Below are 26,601 nucleotides of genomic sequence, written 5' to 3'. Positions count from 1 at the left end.
CGAACCTGGCGGCCAATAAATAGCATTTAGTATGCTCCCAGCTCTATTATTCATTGCATTTCACTTACATTTTTCTTCCCTTTCCGGTAGAATATTAAGTTATGCAGATTCAAGTGTGTGAAGCAGATTATATATACTGTGAAGCAGACTATATATACTATTCTGAATGTCAAAGTTCATCTTCAGGATTGAAGGCAAGCAGTATCAACAATTGGTAAAAGGACAAGCTATTTGGTCGTAAAATGTTACATCCATTACTGCTGTTATGGACGACGTTGTTTGGAGCATTGTTGTGTCCTAGTAATGCAATCACAAAAAGTTTTGTGAATTCATCGATGCCTGACATGCGACCGACATTTGTTGTTAACTTTGACACTGGTACTGTCATTTGTCAACATTCACCGCATCCGGATGATTTACATTTGCATCAAATCTCGATTATATGCGATGGGAAGCCAGATTGCTACAGTAATCCAGCAATGCATGACGAAAGTTTCCCATACTGTGGTACGTTTTCGAACGTTTTGTAATAAGATTTTCTAATATTTGCCAAGTCTTTACAGAAGAATCAGAGAATCCTAAAACAGTCAAAGTTAGGAAGATTCATTGGTTAAAATGTTTTCATCAAAAATTTTTCTAGAAAATGAATTTCTTTGAATCAGCAGTCAGTCACTTCTGCCTTTCAATATCATTATCATCAAAATTTCAAATATCTGTTATAAAATTCATGGTCTTCTTGATTTCATTCTATTCGGGTGAGATTTGAAGAGAAATACGAGAAAGATGAAATGTTTCTAGTTTCTGCGTAATTCATGTCCTAAATAGCAAACATTGCTAAGCAAGCAAAAACTTCATGTTCTAAAATTGATTTCAAGAAGAAAGCTCACTATTTGATTTATATGTTAGTTAGGTTATGGTAAAAGCGCTAAAGTTATTTCTTTCTCGTTCTAAAAGCAGTCTATAATCAGAAGAAAGCAATATAAAGTTGTTCAAAATGCAATATGATTTTCCAACTTGCATTATTCATTGTTAAGATAAAAGAAAATTTATTGCGAAAGAGAAAAAAAAGTGTAAGAGGAAAATTAAGATTGTGATTAGCAATTAAGACATTTTTAATTTTCACTTCGGATAATAATATTCGAAATGTTATTTCTCTTAAACAAATTGCAGGATTTTTTAAAGTGACTGAATCAGTGAATTGCTTTTTTTTTTTTTTTTTTTTAAATTGAAGCAATTCATCCACGCCTTCTCTTAGAGACTAGAATTCTTTACTGTTTTGACTGTTCACATCACTGTAGCATGTATCTTGCTTATATCGATGCCAATGAACCTCTTCTTTTTTGACTTTCTTGTTGGATAGGTGAGCTGGTAAAAGTCACGAAAAAATACCGCCATCTCTCACTTTTATGCGGCAACGTCATAAATACGTCTTAAAAATTTGTGAAGAATCAGCGAATCGAAATTCTTTTGTTAAAACTGATCCGCAAACAATTGAAATAATTTTTTGCTGAAGAAAAAAAAAAAAAAAAAACTTGACAATATTTCATACATAATAATTTTTATTTAGAGTGAAAAACGTTTGTAATAGGATTACGAAAATTGAAGTCACGAAATGTTCTACTGGCAATAATCAATTACTTTTACTATATTTACCCAACAATTCTTTATATCAGTTAAAACCCGAAACCTTTTCTATTTTCTTTTGAGTCTTAGTATCCATTAAAACTGAACAATTGAAGCATTTAAAATACTATATATAAAGGGTAAAATATTTGGTCAAAACCAATCCTAATTTTCAACAATCATAATTATCAATCAATTAATAATTAATTGGCCTATTCTTTGGCTTAGTTGGATAATGAAATTAAGTCTGTAATTAACTCCTCGAAATATTTCAATTAGCAGTCACAGATAAAATAGTTAATATCGGTTCAGCACTTTTTGCAAGTGCCAAACGTTTGCAAGTTTCAGTTTTCTCAACAATTATTTCTGAATTTCTCAGAAGAAACTCGGAAAATTGAAACTTTCATTTAATCTCCTCATTTTCAAGTACGAATAACTTTCTCGTTGATAAAATGAAATTTAAGACTGGTAACAGGTTTAAAAAGTGACTGATGTATTTCCTTGCTGGTATATGGCAAAACAGATTTCAGCACACTGATGTCAAGCATATCAACGTATGTCGGAGACATACTTCTTTTGTCAAATAATCGTATATGAGTTCCTTGAAAGTAATTCAAAACACTAAATTTCAAAATTTTTTATTTAATTTATTTGCTTGTCAAGTTAGATATTCATTGGAATTACATTTGGATGTAAGAATATATGCAAATAAGTTGGGAACACTAAAGAAGTTGCTTTCCAGAAGTTCATAAAAGAATTATGATTTACCATTATCAGTCATTTTCGCAGTATGTTCAAATACACTGGTAAATGTCCGACTGTAATTTTTTTCATTTTAAAAAAGATGTATTGCATGCAGGTAGCCGGTGTAACTCAACATGCAGTCAACGGGGTGCATGCTTGTTCGATGGAACTCAGGGGCAGTGCTACTGCAATGCCGGATATCATGGACCTCACTGTGAGCTTAATGGTATGATGTTTTTTTTATCCTTAATTCCCATCCTTAATGACAATTTATATCTCTTCATCAGCAGCAAAAAATTTAATAAGATTTTTAGGATTACAGGAAATGAAATTTTATTTTTAATTCGTCTTCAGATGACAATGAGTGTAAGGATAAGCCCTGTCATTGGTTGGCACATTGCCGCAATACTTACGGCTCGTATTCTTGCACCTGCTTCCCGGGGTTTCAAGGAGACGGACACGAGTGCTCCGGTAAGATAAGTTTTATAAATCCTTTTTTCTAATTCTTATAAAAGTTTACTGACTACCACTAGAAAATGAAGAGATAATTTTCACTTATATCTATTAATACCAAAACAGATCATTCCGATATTTCCGGAATTAACCATATTTGCTTCATTTTCATTTCTGACCTCTTAATTCTAAATAAAAAAGGAAGAGAATATGCGTAGTGATATCATCATAATGAATATGCATATTGTGCAATGCTACCATAGACTAAGTAAATGTATATAGCAGAGGAATTGGAATCTTGATTTACTAAAAATTTTGATGAAGACATCACCTTTTACCTCTGGTCTTTTCGAGTCATCTCTCTGTATATTTCTCTCTCTCTCTCTCTTAGTTATCCAAATCTCCTGGTTATGCTCTAATCCTTTTATTGTTTAGCAGATAGATGATTTTTAAAGAATTCCAACTATCCTATTTCTTTGCAAGTGTAACTTAGGTACAACTGATTCATTTAGTTGCATTTACTGAATTCCACAATTGGAAATTGAAAGCACTACTTGATTTTAATTATATAGTCCAAACATCATTTTAAATTTCCAGTTATTAGTTCTTTAATTATTTCGTTACGTCATGACATTTTATTTTTATTGGAATGATCGATCGTATAAATGGTCTTATATTCTTTCAAAATTGGCCTCTTCCGACTGAACATCTAAGAAGTTGTGTATTTTGAAACTTCCGAAAGAGTTCATTGAGATTTTTCTTCGAAGAAAAAGAGCGGCTTGCTAAAAGATTTGGATCATAAATAGATTGTCCTTTTAGAGATAGAAATGTGATGCTTATGTGTGTGAAATTTATGAGCGGTGGGTTCAAATTTAGTGGGACAAGGCCATCAAAAGTCGTGATGTTCGATGGTCCCATTCAATATCAGCAACAAGATTTTTATTTGTTGCTGATCAGGAGAACCAAATTTCTCCCTGATAGATTTTGATTGAAATGTTCACATCAACCTGCTGCGTGTCAGTCTTGCGAGAAGCATAAAAACTAAATAGGAGCAAATTGAACCACATGAAGTAATTTAGATTAAAGGATATGTTTTCACAATATTTTCTTTTCAACGCAGTATGAGGTCATTGCCATTGCCTAGAACAATTTCGATAATTCCTTTGGAATAGAGGTAAGTAGTAAGAATAAAAGTACCGAGAAATTGACCAGAAATCAATGTTGCCCCAGTTCAAACTTACTTCTCTTTGTTCCAACACAGTATGAAAAAAAAGGCTACTTACTTGTCTTTTCTGAAAGGAAGTCTGAATGTCAACAGCCAAGTGATACAAAAAAATTTCTTGACCTGAAAAGGTCTGCGAAGTGGTACGGATATTTCCAATATAATGAATACTGAATATTTTGGCTATTGAAGTTCAAGGAGATATTTCGGAATTAGAATCATCAAGAAAAGTAGCTTAGAGAAAGAAATTAAAAAACACTGGAAAGCTGCAGTGTTCATAATAACAGAAATGTGCAATAAAAATATATCAAAAATTTACGCTATATCTCCAACCTATTAATTAGTAGGAAGTAAGGCTATTCCAGTTTATCATGTGACAAGTTGACAATGTCATGACGATCTAAGATTTTCAAACCTGCATCTGCACAGATAGCTACGATATAAGAAGTTTTATAGCATTGATTTCAAATCTAAAAGAACACAAATATTATTAATTTTCAGATATTAATGAATGTGAGACAGGCACAGCGCAGTGCCCGGATCATTCAACATGCGTCAATCTGCCGGGGACGTATTTCTGCAACTGCACTGAAGGGTATCAGCCGCTGGGCATACCTCTTGAACGTTGCGCTGGTAGTTAATTTTATTACTGACAAGAGTTCTTTGGAAGGAATATAAAAGTAACAGATACATTTAAGTTTCTTCCTAAATTCAGTTGCACATATATTTTAGTGTAGATTCCACTTACAAATTAAGAAGACATCAACTTGAAGAAGTAAGAGGCCAAGAAAAATTATTTCCTCACTTAATTAAATTAATATCTGTTATACGTAATGTCGTACATCGTTGATCATCATGAAAAGTTTAAAAGCTGTAAAATCTTCTGCACACATCAGATCACTCAGTGGCTATTAAGAGATAAAAATTTTTACAGATATCGATGAATGCGCACAAGAAATTCATGATTGCCCAGAAAATTTTAAGTGCCAGAATGAGGTGAAATTTTACTTTTCATGATATTAGAATAACTTGTGTATGCATATCCTGAAAGCATTGATCAGTGTTCACAATTTAGTCATTTAACAAGTTATGTGGTTATGATAAGTCAATGAGAAGGTCTTGAAAATAAAAGTAATATTGTTTACTTTTGAATAGTTTCTGCAGTGATGATTATCACTGATAATCCGTTCTTTGTGAGAATTCATAGAATTTTGTTTATTTATTTATTTATTTTTTTTGTAGGTTGGTAGATTCAAATGTGTGGAAAAATGTGACACTGGATATCGTTTGGTGAATGGGACATGCGTCGACATCGATGAGTGCATGGAAAAGATTTCTGAATGTAACAGTCGTGCTACTTGTGTAAATGCGGCTGGAAGTTATCAGTGCATATGTGAAGATGGCTTTACCGGAGATGGTGAAAACTGTACACGTCAGTCTTTTGAACTTAAGTTTTAGACAAATTTCACGTCTTCTGCTCCAAAATTACATTATAACAGAAGATTAATTGAAATAAATTTTAGCGATAAATGATTGCAGTCAACAAGAAGGTATTTGTGATCGACATGCTTTTTGCATTGGTACTCTGCGAATGTGTATATGCCAGTCAGGATATGTTGGTGATGGCTTGAATTGTTATGGTTGGTTTCTTCAAATTTCAAAAATTTTATCCTAGTATAAAGAACACGTGTTATTATCATAACTTACATTCTTATTTACACATGTCGTATTTGAACTCTATCATACTATCAAAACAAATACAGAAATTAACGTGTTACCATACATTTACAGATGTAAATGAATGCGCAGCAAGACATAATCCTTGTGAAGGTCAAATCAGTGAATTGCGCTGTGTGAATATTGATGGTGGTTATATATGCTGTGAGCAACATCTGGACGACAAACGATGCATTAGAGGTAGCTCTGCTTAAAAACTAATTTTTAGTTAAAAGGAGAGGTAAAAAAATCTCAGTGTTGAGGGGAACCCTTTTCTCGGAAGAAATTTTGAATAAACTAATGGAGAGGGAGAATAAATCTCATCTCACTTGTGAGAATAAAAATATCCGTTTGGAGAAATAACTTAATTTGATATTAGATTTAAAATAAGAATAATATTATTTCGTAATTTCTAGAAAAAGGTGCATTTTGTTCTGGTGGATGTGGACTACAAGCCGTGTGTTACAACGAAACATGCCAATGCATGGAGGGATTTAGTGGTGATCCGCGAATTAAGTGTTCTGGTAAGTAATCTGCTTTCAAACTTTTAAATTAAAAAATATCTTAAACATTTTTTGCCAAGTAGAATCTGAATTTCTTCGAATTATCTTGTCAGAGATTTTTTTTCTTAACAATTTCCGAAATAGATTTTTTGAAGAATAGATTCACTAAACTAGTCGATCATTTATTATTCTAAATTGTAGCCAATGGGATGTTTATAGTGCCAATGGAAAATTTATTGAAAAATGATGCTTATTGAAATGGTCTACCGAGAGTTTTGTCTCCTTTAAATAATCAAAGATTTTGTAGTAATTTTGATAATCATGATTATTGCGAAGCAATTTTCTTTTGGAAATGAAGTAATTTTGTATTGCAGATATAAATGAATGTGAAGATGATAAACAGTGTCCTGGTGCTGGCGAATGGTGTGTCAATCTGTTCGGTGGATTCATTTGTTGTAATGCTGATTCAAAGAATCCCGAATGCTCTGGTAGCAATTCTAAACTTAATGGTAATATTTTCACCATGATATTTACTAGTATATTTACGGCAACTAGTCATAATCGTTTTAACCATGTTTGAATATATATAGTGTCACATATGTGCTTCACAAAAAAATATTCATATCAGTTTTTATCCCACTTTTGGTACAATTGTCGGAAAATTCTTTCCATCCTTTCAACAGTTTTCGATCTATTCCTTATCGTTTCGTTTGATTCACTGAAGTTCATTGTACAGTAGTTTCATTACTGTCGATGAGTCTCCATATTTTCCGGTCAATATTTGGCGTATAATTTCGTAATTTGCTGAGGTTACATCAAATCCTCTTACTCATTGTAGTGCTGTACCTTTTTAAACAGGAAATTAAATAATTCATTTTTTGGGTTTGTGGGATATCCTGGGAATGTACAGCCGCATTAAACCCATTCCAAAACTCTCTCCATTGTCGGGGTTCTCCATCGAAAGTGGATAGAGATAGCTGAGGGAGTTGATATTGCGATAGGATGTTGAATCCGTTATTGGCGGCTTAGAAGTTATTTGTTTGATTTCATTATTAATTTCCTTTTTGTACATAGTCAACGTGATGATGGCCTCCTTTTGCTTCGTGCTTCAGAATGAAGATATTTTATTCTCCCGTAGCTATTTGTGCGTAATTTTCCTCATCTTCTTTTTTCGTCTTGGATTTTTGGGCACACTCTATCCACTGCTTATTTAAGGCCTCGATAGAGTCAATGCACATTTGCAGTCGAAGAATTTTTTCATCTATGAGTCGATCTTTGGTTTCGTTAATTTCGAGTCGTTCGTGGTTCGATAAGGTTGAGTCCGGAGACTGGATATTCATAGTTTTTACTTCATTCAGTAATTTTTCTAGACGGTAAAGGACCGTCTAGAAAAATTGATACTTTCAATAATAGTAAAATTTCTACTCTCTACTCTCTCCGTCCCGGCTCGTAGTAGTTGATTTAGATTAGTTAATTTCACTTGACTTACTTTAGATTTGCAGAACTTGAACTGAACCTTTTGCTTCTTATCTGCAAGCGAGATCGACCCAGTATGGTTTATTTTATCTATAAATGTGATTCGATACAACAAATATATAGTCGAGTAATTGAAACAGCAAAGGAATAAATAGTACTATTGAAGAGAAGGAAGAGAAGACTGCCACCGATGCTTTCTCTTTCATTAACTCATTAGAGAAGATTTTTATGGATGTAAGAAGTGAGCTGGCTTAGAGATTAACATTTACAACGAAGACAGATGTGCATTTACTAGTTGAGGTTTAGATAAAGGATTCATTGTTTCAAAAAAAAACGGGATATAACAAAGGAATAACGAATTGGTTTATAGCAATGAATCATTAGCATTATTTTAAACACTTCGTGTAAAAATTTTTCGGTTTTCCGACAACAATCATTATACTGAGGTTAATCTGATTACACTGGTAATGGCAGCCTATGTCACTTAAAATCTTCAATTGTCCCGTTCACATGTTACATACATACTTAATTAAAGGCATTCGAAGGACTTTTTCAACCGATAGTATTCAACAAAAAACAACAGGAGGTTTTCTGACCATCGATAAGCAGGTGATATCGTCAAAACAGTTTGGTCTTGCATGCTATTTTGGATGCCCTGCTGATTCACATTGCGTTAATGGTACTTGTCACTGTAATGATGGCTTTATTGGAAATACCTTTGAGGGTTGTGCAGGTACTTTTCGACTGATATTTTCGACTGTATCCTTATCGAAAAAAGTTTTATTCTGCTTAAATTTGGTGTAATTTGAGAAAGTAGAAGAGCTTTGTCACTTAAAAAAGTTATGTCATTGTTTCTTGCAGATATTAATGAATGCGAACTTGGCCTATGCAATCAATCAGATTCATGGTGTGTTAATTTGCGTGGCTCATTCGCATGCTGCACAACGAATTCCACCTTATCTGACTGTATTGGCTTAGAAATCACTGATGGTCGTGAAAATGATATCAGTGCTGATAACACTAAAGAGGAGAATTTTGCTCTGCCTTCTGCTATCGGAAAAATTGCAGGCAATATGAAAGTTGGTACTTCTGGCTCTGGTAGTGCTAGTGATACTGGCAATACAAATGAATCTTGGAGTGGTAGTTCCAGTAATGGTGAATTGAGTGATAATAGGCGAAAAACTAGTTGGGCTATTGAAACTGTCGGGGAATGGAGAAATTTCACAGGTCATGCGATAATTATTGGCCGTGGGCGAATTGAAAGCAAAAAATGGAATGTAGCAAAAAACAAAAATGGAACACAGATTGGCATTGGTACGATTCAAATCTGAGATAAAAAGAAAGTTAAATCAAGCATTAATCTTTACTATTATCATTATAGTTATAAATAATCATCATTACAGTCAATTTCGTCATGTTTTAATTGACGATGATCAAACAATGTTTTTCTCAAAAATTTTCAATGCTTTTAACATCTGAATAAGCATACCTCTTGTACTTCAACTTTCTTTTTACTTTTTACGAATTGAATTTAATATTCGCGTAATTAACTCTTGAAAATTCTTAAGCTAAATTCATTTCACGACCAAATATAATATACAGTTGTTCAATAAGCCATATATCAAATTAGAGAGTGTTGTGTTAAGCGATCAGGTATTATTCTATCTCTAACGCGATATAATTTCTTTAAAAATTCATTTAAAATTGTATTTTAATTGAAATTGAACTTATTAAGATTTACCGAATAGCCATCCTTTTTTTAATCCATTTCCTCGAAATTCTTTAATATTTATTTACTTTAAGTTTAAAATTTTAGAAGTGCACAAAAATGGGACGGAAGAAGGAAAGTACTTTCAATTTTCAATCAAAGAAGAAGCAAATAAGGCTGGTGAAAGGAGCAAAGGAACCGAAGGATCTGGCGAAGATATTGAAATTAGCGATGGAGTAGAAAAATTACCTCATGATGAAACTTTAACTTCGCTATCTTCAGAAGCTAATAAAAGTAGTCAAAAGGGATCTGATGAAATCTTGACGAGCACTACAGCTTCATCAATACCAACGATTAGGAATTTCAGTGAAGTGCTTAAAACTAGGGAAGAAGAAACCAAAAAACCCGAAATTGTCATTCTCCGTTATTCAAAAGCGCCAATAAATAATTATACGTCTACTCAATCAAAAATATCGTTCGAAGGAAATCCTGAAAGTTCGGCTCTCCTTACTTCAACGCTAAAGTTTCCAAAAATTTTAGCGTCAGAAGCCCGTGGAAAAGTTTTAAGTGAAGTGAATACCACTACATATAACTCTGGAAAATCCACAACTTCCACAGTCTCTGAAATTATTAAATATAGCACAGATGCTGAATCTATTTCTGAAGTAGGACCAATGAAAAGTGAAGAACTAGAAACAACTACAATTCTGGAGATTAGCAAAACAGCAAAAACGGTTTTGGTAACGGAAAGTAGTTTGGTAAAATCGAAGGAATCATTAGCTAGAACGGGAAATGACAAAAGAAAACAAATAGCGAAAGCTACAAACAAAGAAACTGCTTTGACAATACCATCGAATGTGAATGATGAACTCAGAAGCAGTGCCTATATTACCAGTGAAGATCTTGAAATGCAGATGGGATTGACTGGTAAGGAAATTGATGACTCTTTGACATCGCAAAATCAAGCTATAGTTATTGGAGCGGTAACCTTTCCTTCTATTCCAGAGAGCAAATCACAATGGAAAAAAGAAGGGGAGCTGAAACTACAGCCAGAGAATTTCACGATGACAATTTCTGGAGCTGATATAGCAATTACTGTAGAACAAGAAACCGTCTCACCAACAGTTATCGAAGTTATTCATAAGGGAGCAGTAACTGTTATTCCAGAATCCAATTCATCAGGTTCAAGTGCAGTTGCACATTCAGAATCTGAAAGACCAGCCAAACTTCATGAAACTTCTAACCCATTTGAAGAGCGATTAGATAAGACCACCTTAAAACTTGGTCTTGAAATAACTAAAGCTTTATTAACAACTGAACAAACTGGAATTGAAATAGTGAAAGCGTCTAGTGATCATATTGAGACTGCTGAAACGGGTGTTACATTACATCCATATCCGAAAAGTACTGAACCAGTTCAGTTTATAGAAAATACTATAGAATTGAAATCAAATTCAACATCAGTATCACAAAAAACTGAATCTAAGAAACCGCAAAATTCAGTTCCAATCGGAACCACGCAAGGACAAGCTGAAGCGATCAATTTCAAAAAGCTTCCAGAACAATTCACAGAGATTGTTGAAAATACCAAAGTACCTGTAATATTTAAGCAAACAACGAAAAACGTTGAAGTAGACGACATGATATCACGTAATGTTGTAACTGCTGCGGGTTCAACAAGTAATCTTTCATCTTTCAATCAACTTTCTACCATGGCATTTAATACAGCATCAGTTTCACTTATTAAGCCAATAAGTTATAATAACTTGCCGGAAACTGTCTCAACGCAGTACTCTGTTACAACGATACATGTGACACCAACTGAAAGCGGAGTTGGTACTACACAGGAATCATCTACAGCTGGAACTATTCGACTTAGTGCTTCACTTCCTAGCCAAACAACAACTGCTAACCTATCATCTAGAGATGCTGCGGAAGAAGTAAAAGCAATAAGAAATGACAAAAAACATGGCAAAAGTGCTACTACTGAAACAGAAAATGGTGAAACATCCTCAAAAGGTATCGAACTTGAAGGTTCAGGCGAGGAAATAATTGAAGTGCAAACTGTTAACAGCACCAATAGCTTCGTTTCAAACTCTGCCACCGAAACAAATAATCTTTTAAGAACAGCAGCTATTGATGTTAGAGGTCATGAAGTTGGACTGGAAATTGTGTTAATAAATGGGCATCCTAAAACAACAGAGCTTACAAGTGATGAAACCATGAGAAAATCTTCAATATTTGGTTCTCATAGAATTGAGGAATCAACAGCTTTCGGAACAATTAGTTCACAAGATTTTGAAAAAAGTAATGGTATAATAGGCGTAAATACTATTAGAAACATGGAAACTACATTTGAAACCACTGCTCACAAAAAGCAGGGTTCGTTCGAAGAAAGAGAAATCGTTACCAGTACAGAAATAAGTCCAGCTACAAATATTGATGGGTCTGAAATTGTTTTGACTTCTGCATTAGGTGCAACTGAACTTGCAAAGATTTCGAAGTCATCGACCTTTCTTAGAACGAGTGAGACTTCCCTACCAATTGATATGGGAGACAGCATTAAAAATACGTTGAAACCCGCAAGCAGTAATGGAGCTACCGTTCTCCATGTGGATCATGGAAAATTGGGAGCCATTACCACTCCTAAATTTATAGCATCTTCAAGTTTCTCGACTAGAAAAACTCTCGCGAAAGTATCCGAAAAAGAAGAACGTATAAATTCGACTGTTGAAAATATAATAAAAATTAAAGCTATCACCGAAGGAGCAGAAAATGATGTTGTGACATCTGATGGAAAAATCAAGTACTCCTCACATTCGACTGCTAAGGATTTGAATATGAGGTTCGGATCTGTGACTGCGGTAGAAACTTCTACGTTTAAATCCACTGCAGGATTAGTAAGTACTTCAAAAACTGTACCAGGAGGAATACATCCTGATATTACCACATCAGGAAATCCATTTTTCGAGATAACTGAGGTATCACGAATAGCTGACGTAACAGAAGCATTCAGTGAACCGAACAAATGGGTAGCTTCTAATGCTGGGCAATTTACTGCAACACTTAGTAAATTTACAGCAAATAAAACAGAAAGAAAGAGATTGAAGGATGTTGACAGATCGAAATCTGTTTCTGAAATGAGCAGTTTGACTTCACCTGTTATGGAAATAGGAGGAATTAGAACCTCTACAATTCCCGAAATAACTAGGCTAGAAACTTCACTTATTTCAGAACTTAAATTTATTAAAGAGACTGAACAAGAAATTAACATAACAACAGATACTACTAGAGAGACAAGTTCTCCGAAAGTTTCTTTGCAGTCAAAGAAAACGGAAGAGTTGGTAATTCCACTGTTAAGTTCTAATTTTATGACAACTGTCGAACGAAAAACTTCAGGAATCGAACTTGACAAAACAACAGCTGTATTGGAATTAGACAGAATAACAGAGTTATCTGCTTCTGAAACTGGTACAACAAAGCGCATAACCGAAGATGAGACATTAGAATCGGTAATGTCAACAAAATCCGAAATGGAATTCACAAAGAGGATGAGTACGTTAGAATTTCCGCCGATTGATTCAATAGAAAGAGAGCCTACGTCAATTCAGGAAACAGCATTTTCAGTATCAGGGACTGATATACATACTGCAGCATTTCTTGCTTTCAAAACTTCAACAAGTCCTTCATTTCCTTCTCCTGAAACTGTTACAAACGATGGAAGCATTATCACTGTTGCAAATTCTGGAAATTTCCCAAGCACATTAGCTGAGGAAGTAATTTCCAAGCAATTTCTTAAATCAGTTTCTCAAGTTTCACCTCTCATTACCACCTCTACTTTATCAGTAGGAAATACCGTTGTTTTTCAGCCCTCCGAAAGTTCTAAAACTGACTTGTCATTAACACCAACATCATCTAGAGGTAATTTAGAAACGACACTTATTGATAGCATGAATATATTAAAAATAGAGCCAGAAACAGTCGGATGGACGATAAAACCGGAAGAAACAGGAAAAAATGGAATAGCATTAGAAATGAAAACGGCAGTCCCTGCTGTCATTTCTAAAACAAAAATTTCCGAATCAACTCATTATCCATCAGGGATTTCGATAAAAGTTGAGCAAACACCAACCAAAAGTTCAGTTAGCGATGAAGATTTATTCAAAATAACCCAACAAGTAAGATTTTGATTACTTTTTGACTTGTATTTACCTATTTCTCTATTTTTTTTTTTCTCAGATCTGGATTTAACTCCTTTTTCTTTCCTCAGTCTTCAGATTAATTCACATGGCGATTGTTTCTTAACTTTATCAAATTTTTGAACTATTATCAACAAAATTGTAACTGCAGAATTTCCAACTGTTATTTTAGGAAACTGTAAGTCCGCTATATGCAAATATTTCGGAATCTGAAGAATATGTGACAGCTACCAAGACGGTGTACACTATTCAAGAAACCACGGGAACACCAATTACTCAGAATGATATTCCTGCCGCATCTTTGCGCTGTCAAAGTAGCAATGAATGTGGAGCAGATGCATACTGTGAACGACGATCTGGAGTTTGTCGTTGTTATTCGGGATTTGATGGACAACCTCCAATGACGCCGTGTGTCGGTACTGTTTTCTATTGCATTATATGAAATAAAAAGGTTGATTCTACAACCTTGCAGTGCAAATTCTGAACTAATTTCTTACAAGCTGCTTTCAGATATCAACGAATGCGAAAGGCACCTGGATGATTGTGACTTAACATCTAGATGCTCCAATATAGTTGGTGGTTTCATGTGTTTCTGCGAAACCGGTTACCGAATGTCAAAAGAACATATTTGCGTAGACATTGACGAGTGTCAAGAGCGTGCTGGACGGCCTTGTAGTCAACATGCTATCTGTATCAATATACCGGGATCTTATCAGTGTCAATGTAATCTTGGATATACAGGTACTTCTTGTTTGATATGACTATCTTTAATTACTGTAGTATAATTAGTACCTGATAAAATTACTCTTACTATTTGATTTTCACAATACGATGAGATTTAGGTGATGGGTACACATGCATTCCAACAGACAAGAGACACTGTAAAGAGGAAGAATTGGCGAAGTCTAATTGTGGAACGAATCATTTGTGTTTAGTGAATGTCAAGGGTGAAATTGATTGTGAGACTTGCAAGAAGGGTTTTGTGAAAGAAGAAACGGATTGCACAGATATTAATGAATGTGCTCAAAGTGGTATATGTCATGAAAATGCATTCTGCGAGAATATCGATGGCTCTTATTCATGTCACTGCCAATCTGGATACAAAGGAGATGGCTACAAATGTGACGGTAATTATTTTCAGTTAAATTATTTTATCAATTTAATGTCTCTTAATGAAGATATTGGTTATCTGTGAGCAAATGTAGCTATTATGACATGCAAATAGGCACCTACATTTTCGCTTATGTTGTTGAACTAATTTAGTTACAATATATGCTAATGGTTACGATGAAATTTATGTAATTTGATTACAGTATGATTCCAAGACTTACGGTTTTCAATTCATTTTGCTATAAACAATAGTAGCAAGGAACACTTTTTTAAAAATGAGGAATATTTTTAAAAATAATTAACTGTGTTTTTAAATATTTTAAAAATGACTTCTCAGTAGAATACATTTAGATATTGATGAATGCCAGAATAATCCATGCCACCCCCAGAGCATTTGTACCAATCTTCCTGGTTCCTTCAGCTGTAAGTGTCCAGATGGATGGATTGGCGATGGCAAAAACGAATGCATTAATCCATTTGATACTGCTTGTCTGGTACGACATCATTTTTCTTCTAGTTCGTATTTCCAAGTTTCATGTATTTCACATATGTTATGAAAAGAAAATTTTTAGGATAAGTTGTCGGTTTGTAACCAAGTCAACCATACATCATGTTTGTCAGTTACCTTAGGTGTCATCACAACGTCAATATGCGAATGCTCTGCTAATTATCGATATAATCGTATCAAACATATCTGCGAAGGTATGCTTTATTGGACATTTCATAAAAAGGCGAGAGCTTTTGCTGTAAAGTTCCCATAGTATTAAAAAGTACTATATAAAAAACTGTTCCGTTAAATTCTATAAGACATTGCTGAATAGTGCTGGAGAGATTTCCGAAACAATGCTTGAAAATTTTTTTTTAATATTAGTATAAAGTTTTCCAGTTGAAACTGATTAATGACGTTCGGTTTCATTGCGCACTAATGTCATATAGCCGGTGCATATTTCAGCAGTTTTATTCGGCTTCCATCACAAATCACAAATTATAAATACAATATTTAGATATTGATGAATGTGTAGAAAACCGCCATAGTTGCGATCCCTCGAATTCGATTTGTGTCAATACACTTGGTGGTTACACATGTATGTGCTCACTTGGCTACGAAGGTGTAGGGGGTGTTTGCGTAGGTAAGTTTATTACGTAACATCAATAATTGCATTCACATTAATGTAATGTCAGTAAATTTACAATCTCCTGATTTTATTTTTTTTTACATGACTTAATGAAGTCTTCTGAATTTCATCCTAAGAAACATTTCTGGAATTATGAAACCCACCGCTAAATGTTCCAAGTATTACAGATGTTAATGAATGTGAACGAGGTGTCGCTGATTGCAATGTGCCATATCGATGCGAGAATCATTTGGGAAGCGTTGGATGCAAGTGCCCGCCAGGATTCATTGGTAATGGCATAAATTGCATTGGTATGTGCATAATTACATTTTCAAAATCTGTTAAGAAATTAAAAAGTATATGATTTGAAAGATCATCTAATTAGATTTTAAACTTTTCTGAGATTCTTCTTTTCTCTCATATCTTCATATTAACAGTTTTCCACAAGTTTTCCAATTCAAGAGATCAAGTCTTTCACAAAAGCTGATTCTGATTGCAACGATGAATGGAAGAAAACTTGCCAGCATATGAACAGAACATGTCATATCGATGACGAGGATGTACAACAGTGTGGCTCGTGTATTATTGGTTATCAACCACTAAATGGAAGATGTCTTCGTAAGTTGTCACTTTCTTCCATTACATGGAACTTGTTGCCACAAGATGACTACAGTTCCGAAGATGAATTATTTGGAAAAGAAATATCTTTTTAACCCTATACCTGTGTTTTCTACAAAAGTTCAGTTAGAAACTTTCGAGAGTAAAAAGACTGAAAGTATTTCAACTTTTTAGAATTCAAATTTCACCAACAGCATTATAAGAAAGCATTGTATTGTGTAGGTATTATTAAAATTTATGTATTGAAATAAAGAAAGAAGTGTTGCTTACTTTTAGCAGTACAAGAGACAGGTAACTGCGGGGATCCACAGAAGAATGATTGTGATGCAAATGCGGAATGTATCGATGTACATCCTGGGCATCATTTCTGTACCTGTAAAGTAGGATATATTGGTGATGGACGACACTGTGATGGTAAGCACTCAATTTTAAATCCATAGAATACACCTATTAATAGTTACGAAGCATTTCGTAACTCCCTCGATGATCCTTAGTTGAATCTTTGAAATCATCTTTAAAGTAAATATATTGCCTATCTGAAACTCAAGTTCATAACCAAACAGCTAGTGGGGTAAAAATGGGGTGAAAAAATGGAGATATAAATGAATCAATAGTGACCTTTATATATGACCTTATTTATACATATATGTCTCTTACCTGGTGGGAATAGACATTAAAAAATGAAACTATGACACACAGCGGGAATAATTAAACCAAATTGTATTACTGCCAGTTGTTGATCAGTGTTTATTACCGAATACCTGCCATCCGGTTGTCTCCAATTTCTTGAAACTGGGAGGATTGTCTTTATCTCTTTGATTCCATTGTTCCCGGCATCTCAACCTTATGTAAAAAACATTTATTGTGATAAAATGATTAATAGAAGGAACGCAGCAATTTCAATTTCAGTAGGGCAAATTTAATCGTATAAATGGGAGACAGCATTCCAACAACCAATCCATCCTAAAAAATTTTGTAAAGTGAATTTGGTGATATCCATTATAAGATCCCAAGAATAGCATCTTCAAGACGCGCAAATTAGTATAGCGCTATGTAAAACCTTAAAGCATAGATGTGAGTGAGTTAAGAGAATGAGGATGGTTAACTTTAAACAAGGGTAATTACTGTTTCTCTATTTCCACTCGCGATATCAGCGACTGTCATGACATTAGCTGTTCATTCGCCTGCATATGTCAGTTCGGATATATTAATAACGGATTTAAATGACAGAATTCAACAATATGGAGATTATCTACTATACCGCATATTTGCTTCTGTCCTGTAAAATCTTCAAAACAGAAGCATATTTTAAAAAACTAGTAATTCAGAAAGTTTCGAGATCCTTTTGTTGATATTAAAAAGATTATATCTCGTATTGATGACTGCTTGCGTGATGTGAATGACTGCATTACTTTAAATGACAGGTGTCACGGTCTATACTTTTTTTCCGCTCTTAATTCAGGTCATTTTAGTTAGTTTAGATAGACGGCTACTTTTCATTAATTACTTTCCCTTTCTAAACAAACGACTTGTTTTTTCGCATCTTAGTCTTTCTCTGCCACAATACAGTTTTACTACTAATTGGATGATCGGATAATGAATGAATCATCTAACTGAATCAAGTCAGATCTTTTTTTTAATAATTTGTTACGTTATACGATTAAGATGGAAGGTGACATGCTTCTATTCTAGCATTACAATCTTTTTTTTTTTTCAATTTTTTAACACCTTTTATTCTACATTAATAATTTTTGTATAAGTTGTATAAGAGTAGATCAAGGAATGGAACTAGGACAAAGACTTTGCGAATTTTTACACTGAACAAAACTATTAACTTTAATTTGCAAGTTAAATTAATTACGGATTTATAGGTCCTAATTGTCATTTGAATGTAACCATGTGCCACAAAAATGCTCGATGTCAACTTGATGGAACCTGTAAATGCAAGAATGGTTATCAGGGAAATGGAGTTGACTTATGCCAGTGTAAGTTGGATTTTTGTTTACTTATGTACTATCTATTCAAATAAAATCGGAAATTTCAGCTCTTTTGATTGACAATGAAGTCCTTATAGTTGGTTGGTTGACGCAAACAAATAATCATAATAAAGTTTTGGTCAATGTTGTAGGGATTTTGGGTAATATCAAATTATATCATAAATAGTTGATTATAGCAGAAATTTGGTTGAGATTGGCTGTATGTTGTCGTTGAGAAGAGATTGTAAGGTGTAGATGAAATATTGAGACAATCGAATCGAAGCTTGAAATACTCAAAAACTGAGCCAAGCCAATGATTTTAACTGCTTATACAAGAATTGGCTTATAAAAAAGCGCATAATTAGTGTAAGTAAAAAGTTGTCCCTCTACGATGATCAGTACCCTTCGGTTTATGACATTAAAATTGGTAGTTCTTTGTTAACAGACTGTAACATTTTAGACGCTGAAATACAGTTGCAAAATAATCTTGAATAAATGATTTCTTAGTTGTGATGTAAATTTGAAACAGTTTTATATTTGTGTAAGGAATATTCAAAGACAATTTTTAATCTATAAATTTCCATTTTAGGATCTAATACTAAATTATCAATAAATAAGCAATAAATTAATTTCGATTTTTTCAATAAAGCTATTTTTTAATTGTCGCCATTATTTCGACAAATAATTGCTGAACGGCTAATGATTATTTCAGATTTGATTTTAATTAAAATTCAATTCAAGTTTTTACTCCGATTTTTTCATGAAATTTTTCTTTATAGTAGAAAGTGAGAAGAAGCAGGTTGGAAAGACGTTTAAAAATGGAACGGGAGTATTAACAATCACAAAAGCCACAGTGAATCGAGAAATCAAACAGGATAATGAAACGCCGTCTCTTAATTCTGTTTCTGATTCCGGATTTGGTACTTTGTTCACAGTCATGTCATCCACGGTTTGTATTATTCTCCAATGTCTGAAAAATTGTGTATGAAATTTAATGCTTACGACATTTCTCAGGGATTTATAGAAACTTTTATTAATAATTAATTAATTAATATCAGAGGTAATAGTGATAAAAAATGATACGAATGCTTCTAAAGGTAAAATCTTATGTGCATGGGTCTGTTAAAACTGTTTTTATTGTAGAAAGTAACTCCGACGACAAACGATAGGAGATCTCAGCAAAACAACGGTATGGAAGAAGTGACAAGTAAAAGTACAGGTCCGACCGAAGGAAGTTTAGAAAAGGGAAATATTACTGTCGTTACTACTTCTACAACTTCACCGGGTTGGGTAACTGCTGCTAGTCACGTGGTATCTACGATCTCTGGTGAAGGTAGCATTATCAGTGAAGATTGGCAACACAGTACGAAGTCTAGTAACAAATTATTCACTGCTGGAGCATTACCTTCGGAAATGGCATCAAGTCGTCAAGGCGCGAAAGAATCTGCGCATGTTGTTGGCTCTGGTGCTTGGGTTCATTCAGGCCTTACTTCATCCAAAGGTGCTATCATTCCGGAAGAAATTCAGAAAACAGCTGTGCAAAAGTGCACTGTTGCCAATCAATCAACATGTCATGAATTTGCGGTTTGTGCAGAAGGAGAGTGCGTTTGTAAGTTAGGATATCACGGTGATGGATACTCCATTTGCATGTTAGTGACGTTTGGTCATTTTTTCTCCTAAATTTCTTGATAAGAATTCATGGTTCAAAGCTAAATCAAGAGTATTTAGAGTATTAGAGGTGAACAAAATTTGTAAGATAGGAAGAACAATTTGGAATAAAATACAACGAATGCTAATATGGCAATAGATATGAAGTAACAGAACGCTTCTAATGGCATTTTATGCCTTTTAAAAACAATGGTTTCAATTTTGAATAAATAATTAATTTTTATTTCATCAGGAAAGATATTGGTGATTGTACTTTTGACCCAACAATTTGCGATTTGCGCGCTGTGTGTGACAAATCGACACATACTTGCAAATGCATTCAAGGTTACATTGGTGATGGCGTCATTTGCGCTCCAGATACCTTTGTATGTTTCTTTTCTATCCCTATGTGCATGTGTGTGGGGCGCAATATATATATTTTTTTTTGAAACAGATTTTTCTAAATTCATAGTCGGTCAAAAAAAAAAATCGGTCAAATTTTGTAGGACTGCTTGCTAAGGCCAAATTTGTGCAGTAATTTTGCTGAATGTATTGGTCGAAGATGTATCTGCACTGCTGGATATACTGGTAATGCATACTGTCATCATTTCATGTTCATATTTTCTTCTTTAATAGACTCATTTGCTGTCGTTCGAATTTAATAATTTGTTATCATGGCTAGTCAGTTTTATTAATCGTCTCGAAAAGTTATAAATATAACTGAGCAATATATATTAAAGACAAATGAATAGGTGATGGTACCGAATGTGTTACGGTTGAACCGGTGCAAGATTGTACGCGATGTGATGCTAAAGCAAAATGCTACAATGGAACTTGCATTTGTAATAAGGTATCGTCTTTTGGTCATTTTTGCATCCTTTAAAATTTCAACGACTACCTAAAATTTATGCAATTGTGATTTATATCTACTTTGGAATCCGCTTAAAAAGCAATCGTTTGTTACCAAAAGCAATCATAATCCACTAATTTTTCACTTTATTTCTGCTATGCGATAATTTAATAGTATGAAAAACTTTACATTCACAACATTTTAAGGGCTATTTTGGTAATGGCGCAGTTTGTATCGCTGACCCAACTGATTGTGTTCATTATCCCGGTCTTTGCCATTCTAATGCTATCTGCGATCAAGAAAAGAGGCGATGTAAGTGTACACGAGGTCAGTTATCTTTTTATTTGCTTTATTGGAATTACAGAGTGTAATAGATTCAAATTCAGAAGAAAAAAGATGAAGATAAAATTAGAAAAAAAGATGTGATTACAAATTTAAAGTAACTTAGACTAAAATCTTTTCTTAAAGGCTATATTGGAAATGGAATAGAGTGTAATAGGAAGAAGGATTTGTTGTGCTTGAACGACAGAAGCATTTGTGATCATAATGCGGAATGCCTTTTAACTGGTATATGCCAATGCAAACAAGGATTTGAAGGAGACGGCTACTACTGTCGTGAAGGTCAGCTTCATGCTTTCTTTCTAAGCCTAGTGTTTGCCTCTGAGTGACGAATGAAAATGTCATATAGCAACCGAAAACTATTTTCAGTAAAAGAAATATCAATCGCAACGTCCATCTTTACCATAACATTTCTTTTTAGGGGCAAAGTGAACAAAAATTTTTGCTAAAAAAAATAAATAGAAGTTTCGAATGCTTCGGCAAATCTGAATTCATGTTTTAACGCTCTTTCTATGGTTATTTTTTTGGTAATTTTTTATTGTTTAAAATGTAGTTTCCTCTTAGTTCATAACTTTTAATTTCTAGTGAATGTGAAATTTGAAGTGATACAAACAAACGTAAGTAACGTATCAGAGTGTGAGCAGCAATGTATTGCAAATGAAGAATGTTACCACGGGCAGTGTCGATGCTCTGAGGGATACAAAAGGGGTCCAAATACTACCTGTATGGGTATGTTTTGTAAGAGTAAATTTCCGACTTTTGGAATTTTGACCTCTAGCTTTTGAAGATTACTGAAATTACTGAGGGCTCTTTTTCCGTCAAAAAATCCACAAAAGTTTCTGATGCTATTATAATTCAAAACACACGTTTTAAACGACTGAAATTAAATCTTTAGAGTAGAAAAGAAATTAATATTCTAAGATTAAAACAAACTACAGATATTGATGAATGTTCTATGGGTTCGCACAATTGCCACCCTGTGGCGCTCTGTACTAATGTTCCTGGATCCTTCACATGCATTTGTCCGACCGGTTATCGTGGAAATGGACGTAAATGTTCTCAACATCATCCTCTTCACAATATGTCCGGTAGGTAGCATTCCTGAATTCGAATCCATGTTGTGCTACCACTGCAAAAGAAAACTTAAATAATTCTTAATTAGAATCATTTTGGGTTAGACCAAAAAAAGTAAAGCAAATATACTCTAAAGATGTTTCGAAAGGTCATGCAGCCTTAAAAACATGCTCAATAATTTGGAAATGCAAGCGATTTGTGAAACGCTTATGTAACACAATAACCAAAATAAAGAAAATAATCGCTTATTAATATATTATATATTAATATATAACGAGCGTTGAACTTGAAATTTCTCCCCTTTTTCAGTAGATTGTGAATTGGACGGGATGACCTTAGCTTTGGTCAATGATCCTGATCTGTACGATGGTCGAATATTTGTTCGTGGTCAAACTGATAATCCATTTTGTTCTAAGAAACTCAACGCTCTGCTTGCCAATGAGACTGAATATCATCTCATAATTCAGTATTCTCACTGCAACGTCAGATTCGAAGAACCCGTACGTTTTCCAATCATTTTTTTTTCTTCAATTTGAAAAGATAGAAACCAGCATTAACGAATTGGTTTTGTGATTAATATCAATTTTTACAGTTAACTAGAAGTATACCATTGTATTGAGATGAATGCCGCACTAAATCTAATACACAATACTTTTTGGGAGAAATTTTTATACTTATCATCTGTTTCATTTTTTTTTACTTTTCCAATGCGCAGTCTGTTTAGAACACCATAGCCGTGACGGTAGTAATTCAACGACATCCGATGTTTATCACTGAACGAGCGGATGCTTATGATGTTAGATGTACATATCCTGTTGGCGTTCGAAAGGTCCTGAAATTACCCTCTAAACCTAAGTTTAATTTACTTATTCATAGATTTACTTATATTATCTCTAAACTTTAGTTCACTTTTGAGTGTGAATAGTAATAGTTACGTTTGATAGCAGTGTTGTATTCGTTGAAATTTATTTTCAGAGGACATCTTATTTTTTACCCACGAAAGTTCACTTGTGCTCAGAAATATAGGGAAAAATGTTACGGCCATAATGTTACTTATTTGTATTTAATTATATGTAAACAGTTTAATACGTCGTATAATTCGTCTATCTGAACGAACGAACTAGATATGTTTATCTGGCTGATGATCTAAAATAAGGCAGACTTATTACTGAGATAGGTTTTTTTTTTGGAAGTAGATAATGGCAGCAGCAAAACTACAATAGTAATTGCTCAAATTGGTTACTCTGTGCATGTAAGTCAAGCTAAATACTATAATGTAGTGATTAAAGAAAAATAAACTTCTAGGTAGCAAGTCATGTGGGTATTTCTGAGATAACTACCACTAAGACTATTGTTGAAACGGGAATTGGACCAACCTGTTCATTAACCGTTACCAATGAACAAGATCAGTTAATTGATACCGCTATCGTTGGACAGCCACTGAAACTTGCTTTAACTGTATATCCAAATGGTTTGTTTCATTTTACTTTTATAACTGTTTTTGGTTTAAAGTTTGTTGTTTTGGCGATTGCCACAGACAAATAGCTGTGGAAAAGCTATTCTAATAATTATAAAATAATAATTATCTGAAATTATCACGAGTAGAGTCGATTACTAGAATTTTCTTCTTTGTTGTTGCTTGTAAGAGAAATTTGGAGGAAATTTGATTAAGGCTAGAGTTTAGTAGAATTATCTGATGGAGATATAACTGGTAGTACGAATTGTATCGAGCCGCATGCACACTTTACTCCAGAACGATCTTTGCGGATGATCTTAACTCTTTCTTTATATAGTGAGAGTTGGCTTATAACAAAGCGCATTGTGTTTTTGGATGTTCCTTACCCTTCATAATGGGAGGTTTAAAACATTTGAACCATCAAGTTACAGATTAGATCTTTATAAGCTTCTTTATCAAACCGAAAATGAGAATTGTATAAATGATTCATCACTTTAAACATCGAAGCATTTATCACCATTTTTTGTGTAACGGAACATTTATCTGAGACTATATTATGACTTTTTTCTATATTATGATTTTATTTTAATTATCTTAGCATATTTATATTGTAAAATATTTCGATTATCCCGACAGCTTCTGTTTCGTCTTGACCAAAATGATGAATAAAGTCTTGGACAGAGAGATAAATTGATCTGGGTAACTATAAGCCGATTGAATTGAGTAAGACAATTCAATCAATTTTTAATCTCTATTCAATAAGATTGAATTTTGATTTAAAAAAGTTCTCTTTTTAGATACATACGCAGTTCTTCCGCGGAATTGTTTTGCAATAAATTTGGAGACAGGTGAATTGTATTTGTTAACTGATCAAAGTGGGTGTGCTATCGACACGGAACTTTTCCCAGAATGGACTTACCGACAAGTGTGGCTTACAACAGCCAAATTTCGGACATTCAAATGGCCTGACAGTTCGATGATTCGTTTCCAGTGTGACTGTTCGGCATGCATTGAAAGCTGTCCAAAGGTTTTTTTTTATCGATGATAAACCAACAATTTATCTTCCTTAAATTCATGAAACTTTCCTGCTTCTGTAATGTAATATAGGTCAATTGCACGAAACGACGTGAATCAACGAAACAGCGTCGTTTTCGGCACGTGCGTGAAGTTCCAAGAAATTCCGTAGATGAAGAACTAGAGAAGCATGTAGTAAAAAGTGCAAAATGGATGGCGTATTCTCGAGCATTATACATTAACGAGGAAGAGGAGCTGGTACGAGCACAACGTGACATGAAGCGTTGGAAGTACCAAGGTGAATTACTATGAATATTGCATTTGTCATTTATACTTCGTCAATAACTATTTAGTGAAAAAATATTTCTTCCACAAAACTCCACTGAGTACGAGGATTTCTTCTTAAATTTTTTTTGTGAGATAGAGAAAGAGGGATTTCAAATAAAATTGATATTTCTTTTTTCATTTCATGTGCGCCTTAATGTAGATTAACGGAAATTAATTTACAGTTTTCTGAAGTTAAATAGATTTGTAAATTATATTTTGAGGTTTAAAAACTTACGAAGAACCAATGAATGCATTACCTGATGATATCTGTATTCGAGCTCTTTGGGTAATATTGTCTCTGCTACCACTAATTCTGTTATTGGTTCTTATTGGTTTACTATCTGCGATGTGGCGAAAACAATTATCCACCAAAATACGCTGGAGGAGAGCAGTTGTTAATGATAGCGAATCTTCATATTTAAAATTTTAGCGAGTCATCTCTTATTTCTGTGTCAATCCACAAGCGGTTGTTGTTATTTGTTGTTACCATATTGTTGTTGTTATTGTCATTGTTGTCAATGAAGTACACCAATATTCCGGATGTTGTGGATTACTGAATTATGGAGTTATATGCACATAAAAGTAACCCTAGAAATTGCAGGATATCATGAAATACGACATTTTTTTGTTTCGTTTGTCGAATTGTTCTCTTATCTCAATTTTTTGAATGATTTGCTTTTTTGTCTTTGTTATTGCCTCACAATAATTTGAGGGTATTTTCCAGTGCTAAAGATTTTCTAATATGTTGCTTTATTATCTTACCCACTCCGGACCTTTATGTCTTGGAAATTTTTTGAGGACTGGAATTTACTCTCAACTGTCCAGAACCATTGATTGAATGCCTTCTGAAGAACAAAAAACGTAAGCGGATTCCTTAAACGAATTCCTTTTTATTTGCTTATAATGACAGTGCACTCTATAATTATGAATTTGTGAAAAACTTATAAAAATATGAAAAAGTTCCTTACTGTTCAATCTTCTCTAAGTTTTCCATAAAATGTTCTGTTTTCCTTTTTCTATAATACTGATTGTTGTTTGCCAACGTCATCATTAATCTCTTTTTCTACACACATTCCAAATACTTATTGCAATTACACTTCTTTCCGATGCCTTCCTTGTCCGTACATTTTTATTATCATTGATAATTCTCAGTGAATGACAATCATGTATATGTTTATGCGTTCTGTTCGTTTTACATTTACCAGTCACATTTGAAAGAAATGAATTAAGAAATTTTTACAGTGGATTAATTAGAACTGATCTTAAGCATGAAAGATAACTTATATATGTGAAGGACCATGTTTTTATATTGTGAGATTCTTTAGCAACGGATGCAAGCTGTACTGTTAAGCTTTGCTTACACAATACATACATGACCAGTTATTAATGTAAACAAAACTGAACTACTGATTTCTATGTATCTTTTGAAAA

The 26,601-nt window shown here is 33.7% G+C and overlaps 1 protein-coding gene across 1 annotated transcript; it reads left to right on the top strand.

Moving 5' to 3' along the window:
• Nucleotides 1-335: 335 nt before the first annotated feature.
• Bma-fbn-1 (Uncharacterized protein) lies at nucleotides 336-25,600 on the top strand (the record flags this gene model as incomplete). The annotated part of the gene is made up of 38 exons (XM_001900512.2): nucleotides 336-507; nucleotides 2,483-2,593; nucleotides 2,722-2,838; nucleotides 4,544-4,675; nucleotides 4,977-5,038; nucleotides 5,285-5,474; nucleotides 5,566-5,682; nucleotides 5,834-5,959; nucleotides 6,175-6,282; nucleotides 6,636-6,770; nucleotides 8,273-8,470; nucleotides 8,599-9,051; nucleotides 9,554-13,623; nucleotides 13,817-14,060; nucleotides 14,155-14,385; nucleotides 14,487-14,771; nucleotides 15,106-15,248; nucleotides 15,327-15,456; nucleotides 15,759-15,884; nucleotides 16,058-16,180; nucleotides 16,332-16,487; nucleotides 16,764-16,901; nucleotides 18,359-18,472; nucleotides 19,243-19,412; nucleotides 19,607-20,112; nucleotides 20,364-20,496; nucleotides 20,617-20,698; nucleotides 20,863-20,960; nucleotides 21,167-21,287; nucleotides 21,429-21,581; nucleotides 21,885-22,028; nucleotides 22,238-22,387; nucleotides 22,683-22,873; nucleotides 23,098-23,202; nucleotides 23,679-23,844; nucleotides 24,627-24,856; nucleotides 24,937-25,141; nucleotides 25,392-25,600. 38 exons carry the CDS (start codon nucleotides 336-338, stop codon nucleotides 25,598-25,600), a joined length of 10,344 nt encoding a protein of 3,447 aa, XP_001900547.2.
• Nucleotides 25,601-26,601: the final 1,001 nt, after the last annotated feature.

Source organism: Brugia malayi (assembly GCF_000002995.4).
Source record: "Brugia malayi strain FR3 genome assembly, contig: Bm_v4_Chr1_scaffold_001, whole genome shotgun sequence".
Taxonomy (NCBI): domain Eukaryota; kingdom Metazoa; phylum Nematoda; class Chromadorea; order Rhabditida; family Onchocercidae; genus Brugia; species Brugia malayi.
Note: the sequence above shows the minus strand (reverse complement) of the source record. Positions and strands in the feature narration are given on the sequence as shown.